The following is a 13,344-nucleotide window of genomic DNA, read 5'->3' as shown; positions in this document are numbered from 1 at the left end:
ACCCCCCCCCCCCCCCCCCCCCCCCCCCCAAAAAAGAATGTGATCCCTGTGAGACTCTTCTGCAGGACCTGTTGTGATGCATTATGTGTCATGTTGAGAGTAACCTCTGCATGCACCCCCCGTGTGTTTCAGTTGACGTTACGTAATCTGTACATCCCAGAGCAGTGCAGTAAAGCTCACAGTAGCTTCTTCTTTTGTCTCTGCAGTGACTCCTTTGATGGGCACTCACATCCCCATGAACGCTGACATGAGCCCACTGAGCCCCACACACGCACTGCAGCCACAGCTACCCTTGGTGCCTTCCTCCCACTGTACTCCCCCTCCTCCATACCCAATGGACAGCAGCATCTCCAGGTACCTCATCAATCCACAGTGGAACACATCGACATCTTTTCCTTTCCTGAGTTCATTTTGAAATTTATAAGTAATAATAGCTTCATTTATCGCACTTCTCAAAAACAACACGATTGAAAAAAAGGTTCAAGTAACTCTTGAAACTAAAACAACGAATGCAAATCAGAGCTAGCTTGCCCGATCTCCTCTGAGAGGTTGTTCAAGGAGCCCTGAGTGCAAGGGCCCCGTCTCCTTTTGCCTCGCCCCGGGAAGTTAGAGTGTATTTAGCTTCACAAGTATGCACCTCCTAAACATCTCCACAGTAGGTGCTGGACCAAACAGGAGGCAAAACGTAGAATCGGCACATGGATCTTTAATCCCACAACGACGTTTGTGCAACATTTCAATCAGGTCTGCATCTGGCACAAAACATTACAAACATCACCTTATATACATACATACACAGGGGCCTGAAAAGCGTCTTTAGTATAAATAATGGGATGTTTGTTAGTGCTGTTTTGATGTATATCTGATCTCAACGTTGCTCAGCAACCGTAAATAAAAAGCACTGAGAGAACACAAGTGTTCAAATTCAAAATTTTTCAAGCCTTGAAATGCCAGGAAAAAAGGTCTAAAAGAAATTGTGTCTCAAATACATTTAAACAAGTCATTTTGAGGGGTTCATTTTCTTCTCACCGCAGTCATCATGTGCCACCAACCAACCTTGATCCCCATAACTTTTTTTAATGAATTCACTTTGTAATGTTCAGCATATTAAGCAGAGGACAGATTGGATGACTTGAGTCTGAACTTTTGATTAAATCAGTATTAAAGCAGGCCTTGCAAAGCCTCCTGATAACCACAGATACCCAGAGCCAGTATGTTTTGTCAAATCAACTACATGAACATTTAAATACGGGACAACAGTTTGAAACTCTCCTCCTCTGTTCCTCCCACAGCTTCCTTATACGGCTGGGCTGCACAGGCTGCTTGGACTACTTCACAGCACAAGGCCTAACCAACATCTACCAGATTGAGAACTATAACATGGAGGTGAGCCCTTGCCTATCCCACACCAATCATTTGATGGGTTAGAGAGAAGAGTGGCTCCCCCTGCGAATACTAACGCTCCCCTGTGTAATGACCATTAGGACCTGTCCAGGCTGAAGATCCCTGCGGAGTACCAGCACATCATCTGGAAGGGCATCATGGAGCACCGTCAGGCCATGGATTTTTCCCCACCTCCCCACATAGTGCGCACCACCAGCGGGGCCTCCACCGTCAGCGTGGGCTCCTCAGAGGCCCGAGGAGAACGCGTCATTGACGCTGTGCGCTTCACCCTACGCCAGACCATCTCCTTCCCACCGCGCGATGAGTGGTCCGACTTCTCCTTCGACCTGGATTCTCGCCGCAACAAACAGCAGCGCATCAAGGAGGAGGGAGAGTGAGACGACCCGTCTCCTTCTCAATGTTCCCATTTCTCATTTCACGCCTTCAGTTGGAACATTTCATTTGAAAACCTGGTATTAGTGCAAATACTGCTGAGAACAAACTACATATTCAAATAGAAATGCACTTATTTTCATTGTTCTGGTTCTTATCACTGAGGAGAAATAAACGGTGCATTTTATTATGTTGTAATTTCTTGAGAGCACTTAAGAAATGCTGAGGATTTCTAGAATGCTTTGAGTTTTTAAGTGTTCATGATTCATTCCCATGTTAAAGCATGACTGGAAACAAAGCTTGCATTAGAGGGCTTATTAGGGCTTATATTTCTGCTATGGGCCATAGCAAAAGTGTATTTCAATTTGTAATAGACTTCTAAGTTTTCACCATTGTGGTTGTACAAGTTAGTCGAGTACACTGGTTTTCGTCTGTGGCAGAAGTAAGCATTGATTGTATACATTTCAAACATTTCCTGTCAGAAGTATTATGTCAAGTGATGGGCAATTAGTTTTTCTGCTGTACTTCTATATTTTGCTTCATGTCTGTTTTGAGACCAATACATTGCCCTTATGTGTCAGCTTGTGAAGTATGCGTGTTTAAGTGACAGATGGTCGTTCATTTGATGTAGCCATATATAGGCCTAATGCTCTTGACCCAGTGTTTTACAGTAAAATAATATGATGACTGATGTCGTTTTGTTTGTTGTTCTTGTCTTACTGCTGTGCGCAAGTGGTTGTGATTGCATTTTAAGAGCGGGCTTTTACTCTTGCAGTGGATGCCTAGTACAAGTATTTTTTCTACTCATGAACCATGTTTTGGTAGAGGTTTATTTCATTTGATAACTGGCCAAAACCTATGATTTAAATGTATATAAATTTGTATAGTTCTCATCTTGAAAGTCTCCCTAAAGAAAATGCATTATTTCATCATCATGGAACAAAGCATACTGATGTGAATAGAATAATAAGAACAATGTCTGTATTCATTCAAAAGCGTGCACACAGTATGCGTGTAGCCTACACTAGCCCATGTTCAACTTTGTTTCAAGTAGCCAGCATTGTTAGAAGCAGACACCATCTGCATTTTCATATTTTTTGTATTGTATGTATTGTAAATATGTTGCAATATACTGTGGGTATTTTGATATAAATCTGAAATAAATATCCATACTTGCTGTATTGCATGTTAACACTCCTTTGTGTCAAATTATTTTAAGTGGCTTCACTGAAATACGAACTCCTTTTTACAGTTAAACACTGCATTTTATTAGACATTACTGAACATTGTATGTGTATGAAAGTAGATTTGATTGTGATTGGAGGGTTGAACTCAATCTCAAATGTATTACATTCCTACTGAAGTCGTCTAAATGTTGACCTGCTCATAATTTAAAGTAGTTGGCATTGCAACTTCTAAAGTACCTTTGAGTGAAAAGGAATATGTTCCTACAAACAGAGCATGCAACTATGGCGATGATGGTGAGATGACCAACAAATGGAGACATTTATTAATTTTCTCATCCTTCAAGCTGACACTAGGGGGGAAAACCCACAGCCAGGATGACTGGAGTAGCAAAAGTGTACAGAGAAATCTCACAGCTTTTCTGTCAGCAACAAAAGCAATAAGGTGAAGAAGTGAAGTGCTGTATTCACTTCTACCTTTATTTCTCCTGAGTGTCAAATTTGTAACTCATCAATTAATGTTGTTACCGTAAATCAAGCTATTTACATACAACAGAGAAATGTGAACGTGTGTGCACAATTCATACAACACAGTTCTGGGCTGAACAGACAGCGAACGCTCCACTCATGGTCCATTTGCGGTATTTACATTCTCTAAAAAATAGTCCACTTTTTACATTCTGGTACATTTTATACAGACTGAGGAACAATGTGATAAGTCTGTGTGGGAATCCTGTCGTCTGGCACAGAGTTACTCGACCTCGGCCACGTGAGCGACCTCCACCTCCATGGTCTGAAGCACCTCAGGTGTTTCCTCGAGCTTGCCCCCTGTGAGGGCCTGCTGGGCCAGGACGTAGTTCACGACCTGCATGATGCCCTGATCGGAGAGCGTCGCCACAGAGCCGTCGCCAGCGGCCTCAGCAGCCTCAACAGCCTGCATGGCCTCCACCGTCTCCTCTGTGATCAGCACCGTCTCTATCTCCTCTGAGGGCGGCTGCTGGGCCGGCCGGAGCTCAGGAGGCAGCTCGGACGCCAGGATGCTGACTGCGTGCTCCACCTGGGTGCCCTGGTTGTGGAACTGGAGGGTGTCCTTCTCCAGCATGATCTTCCCAGGAAGGTTGTCCACGTGGTACCGGGCCATGTGTTTGCGCAGAGTGCGTGCATCAATGTGGGCCTCCTGGCACATGGGGCATACGTACGGTCGCTCTCCTGTGTGCGTGCGGACGTGACGCTTGAGAGAACGAGCGTCGGCCCAGGCAACACCACAAGTCAGACATTCAAAAGGTTTCACTCCTGGAAGAGAAGGGGTGGGGAGAGAAAAAAATCATATAAATGAACTTCCACAAACACAGCACTGCACCAGGATTCAGACTCTTAAGCCTAGTTCACACTACACTATTTTATGCCCGATTTGCCGGTCGGTGAGCTCGGCGACCGTCAGGCTGTGATCAGCGGTAAATCAGCAATCGATCGGCGGTCGCCAGTCGTTATGTGTGAACTACTCAGACGCATCAAAACTGCTCCCCGACACATTGCAGACGCCGGCCAGATATCTAGCGTGCCAAATATCTGGAGGAGTCGGCCGACTCGACATCCACATCCAGCCAATCAGAGCAGGCAGATACCTTTTCACTGCAAAACACTTTTTACTCCCCTCCAGCTCTCTCTGTAGCTCAGACGATCCCTGCTACCTGCGTGTGCTGATCCATTCTTTCATCCAGATTCTTTGTCTTTATAACTGGTATCTTCACAGGGTTTTTCCTGGCTCAGAAGGGGCCTTTGGGGGGTGACTTCACGTGACAGTAAGCATGATCAGTATGCGGTATACAGTAAAGGCAATGAGTTACCTTATGACCAAAATCTATACATTCTGTTATTTCTGACCATTTGATAAACAAAATATATCCGCAACCTGGAGGAGTAAAGGTAATAAAAGTCAAGTATAATTGTTAGTATAATATAAATATGTAATATATTTACAGTTTACACTTGATTTGGATAATTTGTCTACAGATAGTTTATTAGTTGAGATTCAGCTTTTTTCACAAATCAAACCCTTCTGTGATATTAGCCTACACCACTGTGGTTAAGGTTTGATTAGTGCTAATGTTTGTGTATTCATTATAATTTCAGATAATGGTACAGGCTACTATAGCTTACCATTAGCAGCCTAATATTAATGCTAGTTGGACAAAACAGCAGTTACATTTTGTGGGTTGTTTTCAGTCATTTAATTATTGCACAAGAAAAATGCTCTACATGGTGGTTAGTCTCTCATTTGTTTATGCAAAGCACCAACTCGTCAATAATAAAAACCGTGCATACAGAACAACAAGTTCAACATTTCTAAAGTTTGATGTAGTGACTCAGCCTTTTTTAATGTCCCACCTCCTCCTGGCTGTGATTGGTCGGTTCACGAAAAGTAACTTTTACAAACAGCTATGCACATAGCTGCAGGAACGGAACCCGATCTCCCTGCGGAGATTAGCAGTCAGGAGAGAATGGAACAGGTAGTAGTGCCTAGTGAACCTGATACGGAGAGGACAGAGAAGTTTGATTAATGGCTATTAAAACACATTAGGAGTTAGGAATATTTGAAAAGCTTCAATTCTGATCATTTTGGCGAGCGCCAAAAATTTCTCTTTGCAGGAAAAAACCTGCTTTATAATAACAAACAGCTGTTTTGTGTGTAGTTTCACGTCATTTCCCATTTCATATTTCACGTGTGTTTTCTTGAAAAAAACATGGTTTGTGTAGTGTGAACAGCACGGGCCATCGGCAGTTGTGTAGTCTGCACAAGCTTTTACCCTGGTGGTTGTTGACATGGCGTCTGTACTCTCGGAGCTGAGTGAACTTTCTTCCACACTGCTCACACTCCCTCTCCAGGTTCTGCTTCACTCGACCCTTCTTCCCGTGCGTGGCTTTCTTCACGTGCCTCCTGAACAGAGCTTTCTCAAAGAACTCCTTCCCACACACATTACACCTGAGGAGACAAACAACACGTGGTTGATGCAGATCCCAGCTGCCAAACAGAGATGCTGTGCACATCATGTTAACACAAACACAACTGTTAGGCTACGTTCAGACTGCAGGCCTTAATGCTCAATTCCAATTTTTGACAGTTCACATTATTGTTTAAATGTGGCCCATTTCAGACTCCAGTGTGAACTCTTCACGGCCCGAAAGTGACCCGCATGCGCAGAAGAATACGATGTCACACGCAGCAGCACACTGTTGTACAGAAGTAAACAAGGAGCCACAGAAGTTAGCTTCGGGTAACCCCTACTTACTAACCCTCCTGATTCTCACGGGAGACTCTGTTTTTCATTGTCCTCTCACAGTGTTCACAACTTTCTGTTCTTTTCATTACAGTTTCTGGCGCTGTACAACGCGACTGCCCCACAACTCACTCCCTCTCTCTCTCTCTCTCGCTCTACTGCGTCCACTCGGACAAGTAGCATGTACGTAACTCAGAAGAGTGCTCGCGGTCCGGTGGATTAGATGCCTTAAGTGTAAGAAAGGGAATTTGTGAGCAGAAGATAGCAAGGTAGAGAAGAAAGAGAGCCACATGTATAATGGCTTTTTGTGGAGATTATTCCTTCACCACAGCTTTGACAACAGCTGCTCAACAGTGACGTCAAAGTTGCATCAATTCCGACCCGAGTGTCCAGACTCAGGTCGCATTTAAAAAGATCCGATCTGTATCGGATTTGGACCACATATGAAAGTGGCTCAAATCCCAATGTGAAAAGATCAGATTCCACGTGACTTGGCCTGTTCACACTGCCATAAAAAGATCGGATCTGAGTCACATATGGGCAAAAAAATCAGATTTGGGTCACATTGGCCTGCAGTCTGAACGCAGCCTTACACTTACTTAAACGGCTCCGCCACACTGTGGGACTTGACATGGGAGTACCAGTCCTTCTTCCAGCTGTAGCATTTTCCACACACCTGGCACTGGAACGGCTTGAGGCCCATGTGCTTGTTCATGTGCTGCTGGAGATCTTTTGCTTCATAGAACCTCTTATCACAGCTGCAGGTAACATGAGTACATACGTTTAAACGTCATCTCGAAACACGCATTGAGTCAGTAAAAGATGGACAGTTACTCACTGAGCACAAGCAAACGGACGGACGTCAGGTTTGGGCTGGTGCTTCTTCAGGTGTTTGCTCAGAGCTGAGGCTCGGTAGAAAGTTGCTCCACAGGTGTTGCATAGGTACTTTGATTCACCTGTGTATGGTGAGAACAGCCACAAGAACAGATTAGTTCAAATGTTTTGTGCAAGAGATTTAAGAGAACTTGTATTCACCAATGTTCTCGTCTCGTATCGACAGTATGCCTCAGGGGGAAAAAAAACACCTGTTTTACTCAAGAACCATAATGTCTTAATGTTAAAGGATGTTTAAAGGTGTTAAAGATGTATTCTGCTTACCACACACACACACACACACCGCCTGCTGCACCGCAAAGTCATGGACTTTGTTTACAACATGTTTTACTATCTGACTTTAACTACTTTCTTTATCTGTCACACTACAGCGCTGCTCTGATGACATGGTAATGAAAATGTACTATTATTATTTTTTAATAATTGTTTCAAGTCCCCTGATACGACTACTGACAACACCACATCTGCTGATCAAAAACAACAAAGGCCTATACTACGAGGCTTGTTGGCAGCGCATTAAGTAAATAATGGACAGTGTTCTTGTTGTAATTCTCAAATTTTTTTTCTTATGGACTTTGATTGAGGTGTAAAGATACAACTACGTATTAGGGCCACTGCATGTTTTTTAAAAATTGGAGCAGGGGGAGAGGGGTAATCATCAGAGGAAAAAACTCAGATTTAAAAGGCACAAATCTACAAGTAAAAAATTAGGAAATCCTCCTGATTTTAACACACAATCACCATATCGTCATTCATCTGGACTTGAGACAATGTTGGGAATTGGGCCTGTTCAGAAGAAAACAACAGTGAAGTAGATTTTGTTCTAGTAAATTCAGGACTTTATTCTCAGGGTATTTCAGCTACAACCCTGCACTTTTAATAGCCTATTCATGTTTACAAGGTAACCTCGAGTAAACCACAAAGATAACCTGCTCGGAGCAGTTCAGAGATGCAGCGTACCTCGGGTAAATCTTATCCACCTTTTGTAGTACGGGTTAATTGGGACGTCACAAAGTTTCTACTGAAGATACCTGGATAAGCCAGTTACCTCGCTTTGTAGTACAGGCCTCAGGACCTGAAGCCGTTGTTACTCGGCCATTGTAAAAATACCAATAAGTTGTCCAAAGTCTCTGATCCTCACAGGATAATTCATAGAATAAGACCTGGACAATATTCAGTGAATCAATTTTATACTGCAGTTATGGACGCTGCAGTTCACCCTATACTTTTTTTAGTGTAATTTTTCTATGCTGTGAGCAGCAACAAAGAAATTCTATTCACCTCCATTGTATTGGAGAGGCAGAGACAGAGATCTCAAACCCGGGCACGAGACACCAAATACATAAATATAAATAAATATATTAGGATTTGGATTTTGGATGAGCATAAGGAAGGGAGGGTTAGGGGGTCTGCAGTCTGCACTGACCTGTGTGAAGGCTGGTGTGCTCCTCCATGCTCCGCTTGCTCACAAAAGACTTCTTACAGTATTCACACTGGAACTGTTTGGTGACGTCGTGCAGCGCTCGGTGCATTTTCAGGCTGTGTTTGTGGGCAAACGTCTTGCCGCAGACCTTGCAGGAGTGCGGCCGCACGCCCGTGTGATTCAGCATGTGGATTCGCAGGGAGTAGAGCTTCGGTAGGGTTTTCCCGCAGATGTCGCAAACAAATTCTCTTTTGGTGTGCGGCGACAGAGTCTTCTCATCCAAATCGCTTTCCGCCTTGCCGTCGGAGCTCTGTTCCACTGAGGGTTTGGTGATGGGGGCTCGCTGGCTGCTCTGCTGCTTGTGTCGGGCCAGGTGGGCGCGGAGCGAGGCGGCATACTGGAACTCCTTGCTACACAGCTGCAGGGACACAGGAAGGCCCCGGTCACAACATTTTCCCAATACAACATTAACAAATGACCGTGACAGGCTGACCAACACTAATACTTACGCTGCACTTGTATCCACGAGCTTTCTCGTGTTTTAACGTGTGCATGATGAGAGAGTAGCGCCTTTGGAAGGACATGCCGCACTCCGAGCATGTGTGCTCCCCATCAACAGCGCTCTCTGCTGGGGTTTGATCCTGCGTGGTTCCAGTCTCCGGCTCCGCCACCACGGTCCCAGCCTCGTCTGTGCTAAGCTCTGCTGCCGTCACGCTCTCCACCGCGAAGGCCTCCGGATCTGCCCCCAATTCGGAAACAGACTGTCCTTCACCTTGAGTCTCCACTGGCTGCTTTGGTGGTCTTCCTCTCTTGCCTGGCCTCGGACCCACCTAAAAACACATTTAAGCTCAGTATATCGACCAATGTTTCACACAAAACGTGTGACAGAAATAATTTATACACAATGCTTCATTCAAATGTAATAATGTACCTTAGGGGTGGGGGCACGTGGCGGGGTTGAACCTTTCTTCCCCTCCTCTTCATCCTCCAGTCCCATATGTAAACGCGCATAACCGCCCTCAGCAATAGAGCGCTGCCTCAGTCGTCTTTTGTTGGGGTCATCTGACGTCATCTCCTTCTTGTCTCCTTGGCTTTCATCAGCAGAGGGGTCCTCCTCCTCCAGTGGCACAAACTCCTCTTCTTCCACCTCCTTCCTCACCTTGGCCGGACGCCCTCGTTTACGTTTCTGGGGTGTAGGTGCTGATTCTACGGTCTCCTGAGGCGACATCACTGCTTCAGAAGCAGCTGCAGATGCAAGGTTGACGACCTCTGACGGGCTCACTTTGTCCGGGTCTACATTTATAACAAAGGCTCCCGCTTCAGCGACCTGTGGCTGCTCCATCGCCAGGCAGGCCGACACCACGGCGAGAGACTCGCTGGCTCCGGCCTGTCCACTGTGGGTGACCACAGTCATCGTCTCGCCTTCCATTCCTTCTGCACAGCGTGAGATAAGAGTGACCGTCTCTCCTGGCTCAGCCTGTCCACTGTGAGTGATCAGAGTCACGGTTTCATTTTGTCCTGCCTCCCCGTGAAGCACTTTGTCTCCCTCGACAGCTTCAGTGACAACTGTCATCGGCTGCTGGATGTAGGCCTCTTCAGGAGGTGCAACATACGCTAAGGTCTCGCCTGTTACAGCTACACCACTGTGGGTGACCACCGCCCTGCCATCGCTCTCTAAGGTGACCATGTAGGCACCAGACTCATCCTTTAAGCCCTCCTGAGGAGCTGGCTGGCTCGACACCACGGTGTGCACGTCTCCTCTCTGATACACCGTCAGCTTCTGCTCCTCCACCTGCTTATGCACAGACTCACATATCTGCAGTACCTCTGTCATCAGCAAATGCCGGGCGAGGTTCGCAATGTCTGCCATTATGGAGAAATTAAACGTAAGCAAGGAAGTGTATGCAAAGTCCAGCAGCGGGAGGAAGCTGGCTTTGGTGAAACCTGGAGAGAGAAGGATGAAGGTCAAACCTGAGCAACCCGTGCAAAACCGCCTTTGAACAGAAAATGACAAAAGCAAAGGCTCACCGGAGAGGTCGACCACGGCTTCATGTGTGGAGGCAGCCCCCTTCTCGAAAAAGAGCTCATTGAAGTATTCGCTGCATGCTGCCAGTATAGCTTTGTGCGCCCGGTACTCCTCTCCTTCGATCAACAGGGTGATGTCACAGAACTGATTGCCGAGGCGCTGCTGGTTGAGTTTGTCCAACATGGTTTGACTGTGTTTGGGCAGGAACTGATTCACCTCACCCTTGCTGTCCACCTGGAAAGAGCACACACAATAAGCACCAAGAAAGACTCCATCCACACCCTTTATTAATAATAATGATAAAAGGACTGAAAGAAAACATACAAAGACCAGTTCGTGCTTGGCCATGGTCTTGGCCAACTTGGATCTCAGTTGACTAGGTGGGTCAGTGAGGAATAAACTGTCGTCTCCCTCTTCTTCCTCCTCTTCCTCCTCCTCCTCATCATTCACGTTGGCAGCCGCCTTGCGTCTCGCCGGCCGGGAGAACAGGCGAGGTCCAGAGCCGTCATCAGCACTTCGCCTGCCTTGACACTGAGCACACTCTCTGATGTGGTCTTTGACGTGCTTCAGAATACCTGAGGGTGTCAAACAACAGGACACGTCACTCACACTGACAACGCCATCATTTTAAACTACTCCAATTAAAACTAGGGCTGCCCATCCTAACTGCCCAGAGCCCAGGATGACATCTTTATACTGCTTGTTTTGTCTGATTAACAGTCAAAACCCCAAAGAGATTCAATTTTCTAACATAGCAGACGAAGACTACTGTGAAAATATGAACATTTGAGGCACTGAAGCCAGTGATTTTTAGACATTAATAATTGCACTTACTCTGTCTTCCTCTCAACGTGCGTAGATATGTAACGTTAAACGGTTTGAAAAGAGTGGTGCATTCACGTGCACTCACATAGTAATTTCAATTTGCTTCAGCAGCTTCTCGTGGCCTTTATACGTAACGTTGCTTAAAATGATTTATCAATACTGCCGAGATGAACAAATAACGATAAAGAATGACAGCCCAAACGTGGCACTGCCGCTAGATGGAGACAGGGAGTAGCTGTGTGTCGATGTGACGGGTGGCGCATTTGGTACAGGCGTAACGTTATGTTTACACCGGCTCTCCGGTTTATTTGATTAGCTAACCGTGTAACGTTACATCCACGTAGCTACTGTGGCTTGGCGTCAGCATCTTACCTCTCCACCAGTACTTCTGAGAGATGGACTCCCAGGTGAGTTGCTGGTTGAGGTGCTCCCCTCCTTCTGTAATGTGCACCTCGTTGATAAGTTCCTTCCTCCGGCCGTCCTGCAGCACCACCTCCAGCTCTGTGAAATCATTCTGGCCCTTCAGTCGACGCTGATAAAACAACGTCCCGTTTCGCACAACGTAGCAGGTAGCCGCTTTGCGTATTTTCCTTTTGGTATTGCCAGGCGTCCCCGGCGCATATGGCTCCCGTTCATCGGTCAGATAGCGTATGATGGCCAAGTAGCTTTCTTCACACGACATGTCTCAGCTTACCCGCGTTTTCCACGCTGAAGGATGGATTTATCTCGAAGAGGAGGGCCCCCTTCGGCTTGTAAAACTGTGATATAAATTTTATACGGCGCTCAGATCGTAGATAACGTGAAATAGAGATGCCACAACAACATTTCAAATTGTTTCCTAAGGTGGAACTGCAGTTCGTAACCGTCGGGGTAGACTTGCCCGAACAGACAAAATGGCTGCTGCACAACCGGAATTTGCGTAAGCATTGGCGGAAGCACGTCGTGAGCATCATCCACCACAAGAGGGGGCAATGTGCAAACTTATGTAGAAAGCAACACTCTGTAAATCACTTTCTAATTGTTTTTGGTTTATTTTTTCTAACTTATATTTTTATTTATTTGTTAATTTATAAGTATTATTGATTGTGCCCTTATTTTTGCCAGTCACGTTTCTCAGTTTGTGCTAAGATAATGACATACTGTATCATTGAAGTAGCTTCAGTTATGAATAAATAAAAAAAAGAAATGTTGCGGTATCTAAAGTTAAATTAATTTGGAAGCAGCCATAGCACTATATTATACTACAGTGGTTGAGTAAAAGTGTATACTCTTCCAGTAACATACTAACTGCATACCTACATGCGGTACATGTTTCAAGATTGTGCACTTAAACCCCTTCTGATGAGTCTTTCGATTGCTTAAGCACCCTACCATTGATGTACACACATACAAGAAAGTGGGGGAAAACCTTTTGATATAGACATGCTCTATGTCTATAACCTACATCTCTGTAAAGGCATTGGATTAAAAAAATCTAATGTCCAAAGCTTAGATAAAACACCAATAGTATTCAGTGTGGTTGCATGTTCGGAGCCAAGCAAAGCAAGATGGCCATAGTTCCCATGTGAGTCCTTTGAGTCAAAAGCAGGTTCACTTGAGTTGAAAGTTTTAAGGCAGCAGTTATTTAGACCTGGACCCTGAACTCCTTATGTCACATCTTCTTTTAACTGTCCAAGTTAAAATCCAAGGATAATAGAACATTTTCCATTGTTTCCCCCAGCTGTGGAACAGTTTCCCTCTCACTGTCAGGGTTTCCCTCACTGTGAAGAGCTTGATAGTACTCACCTTATGTAATGTGATCAAACTCGTGAGTCAAGAGAGATGAGGTTTTGATTCATTTCCCATATGAAAGTATGTTTTTGTGATATTTGTCAGTATGAAAGCAGGTTACTTGAAAAACACCCACTCAGACTTCATACATGCACAGATACACCTATT

The 13,344-nt window shown here is 45.2% G+C and overlaps 2 protein-coding genes across 11 annotated transcripts in view; one reads left to right on the top strand and one right to left on the bottom strand.

Moving 5' to 3' along the window:
* Positions 1-2,973, top strand: part of tp63 (tumor protein p63) — a 32,024-nt gene extending 29,051 nt beyond the window's left edge. For 8 of the 9 annotated variants that reach the window (XM_046048599.1, XM_046048598.1, XM_046048603.1 and 5 more), the window contains 3 exons: positions 207-354; positions 1,293-1,386; positions 1,485-2,973. In XM_046048599.1, the coding sequence (XP_045904555.1) occupies positions 207-354; positions 1,293-1,386; positions 1,485-1,781 (539 nt within the window). In that variant the 3' untranslated portion in view covers positions 1,782-2,973. The remainder of the gene's footprint in view (positions 1-206; positions 355-1,292; positions 1,387-1,484) is intronic. The other variant, XM_046048606.1, reaches the window with a different exon arrangement.
* A 279-nt stretch (positions 2,974-3,252) lies between these two features.
* zbtb11 (zinc finger and BTB domain containing 11) lies at positions 3,253-12,355 on the bottom strand. 2 transcript variants are annotated; one of them, XM_046048596.1, is made up of 10 exons: positions 11,779-12,355; positions 10,906-11,156; positions 10,584-10,815; positions 9,487-10,499; positions 9,065-9,385; positions 8,559-8,973; positions 7,077-7,194; positions 6,838-6,996; positions 5,768-5,943; positions 3,253-4,253 (listed from the first exon to the last, which is right to left on the bottom strand). In XM_046048596.1, exons 1-10 carry the CDS (start codon positions 12,086-12,088, stop codon positions 3,712-3,714), a joined length of 3,537 nt encoding a protein of 1,178 aa, XP_045904552.1. In that variant the 5' UTR covers positions 12,089-12,355; the 3' UTR covers positions 3,253-3,711. The 2 variants fall into 2 exon arrangements, with proteins under 2 accessions (XP_045904552.1, XP_045904553.1); XM_046048597.1 differs by lacking the exon at positions 3,253-4,253 and adding an exon at positions 5,177-5,489.
* Positions 12,356-13,344: the final 989 nt, after the last annotated feature.

This window comes from Micropterus dolomieu, linkage group LG05 (genome assembly GCF_021292245.1).
Source record: "Micropterus dolomieu isolate WLL.071019.BEF.003 ecotype Adirondacks linkage group LG05, ASM2129224v1, whole genome shotgun sequence".
Lineage (NCBI taxonomy): Eukaryota > Metazoa > Chordata > Actinopteri > Centrarchiformes > Centrarchidae > Micropterus > Micropterus dolomieu.
The sequence above is the reverse complement of the archived record's forward strand: the minus strand, read 5'-3'. Positions and strand labels throughout refer to the sequence as shown.

What these genes read in the sequence shown, in the direction of transcription:
- zbtb11 (XM_046048596.1), bottom strand. Translation starts at nt 12,088, where the DNA reads ATGTCGTGTGAAGAAAGCTACTTGGCCATCATACGCTATCTGACCGAT. An exon ending in CGTCCGTTTGCTTGTGCTCA is followed by an intron (nt 6,997 to 7,076) that starts GTGAGTAACTGT and finishes TGTTACCTGCAG; the next exon opens with CTGTGATAAGAGGTTCTATG. An exon ending in CCATGTCAACAACCACCAGG is followed by an intron (nt 4,254 to 5,767) that starts GTAAAAGCTTGT and finishes CTTCTCTTCCAG; the next exon opens with GAGTGAAACCTTTTGAATGT.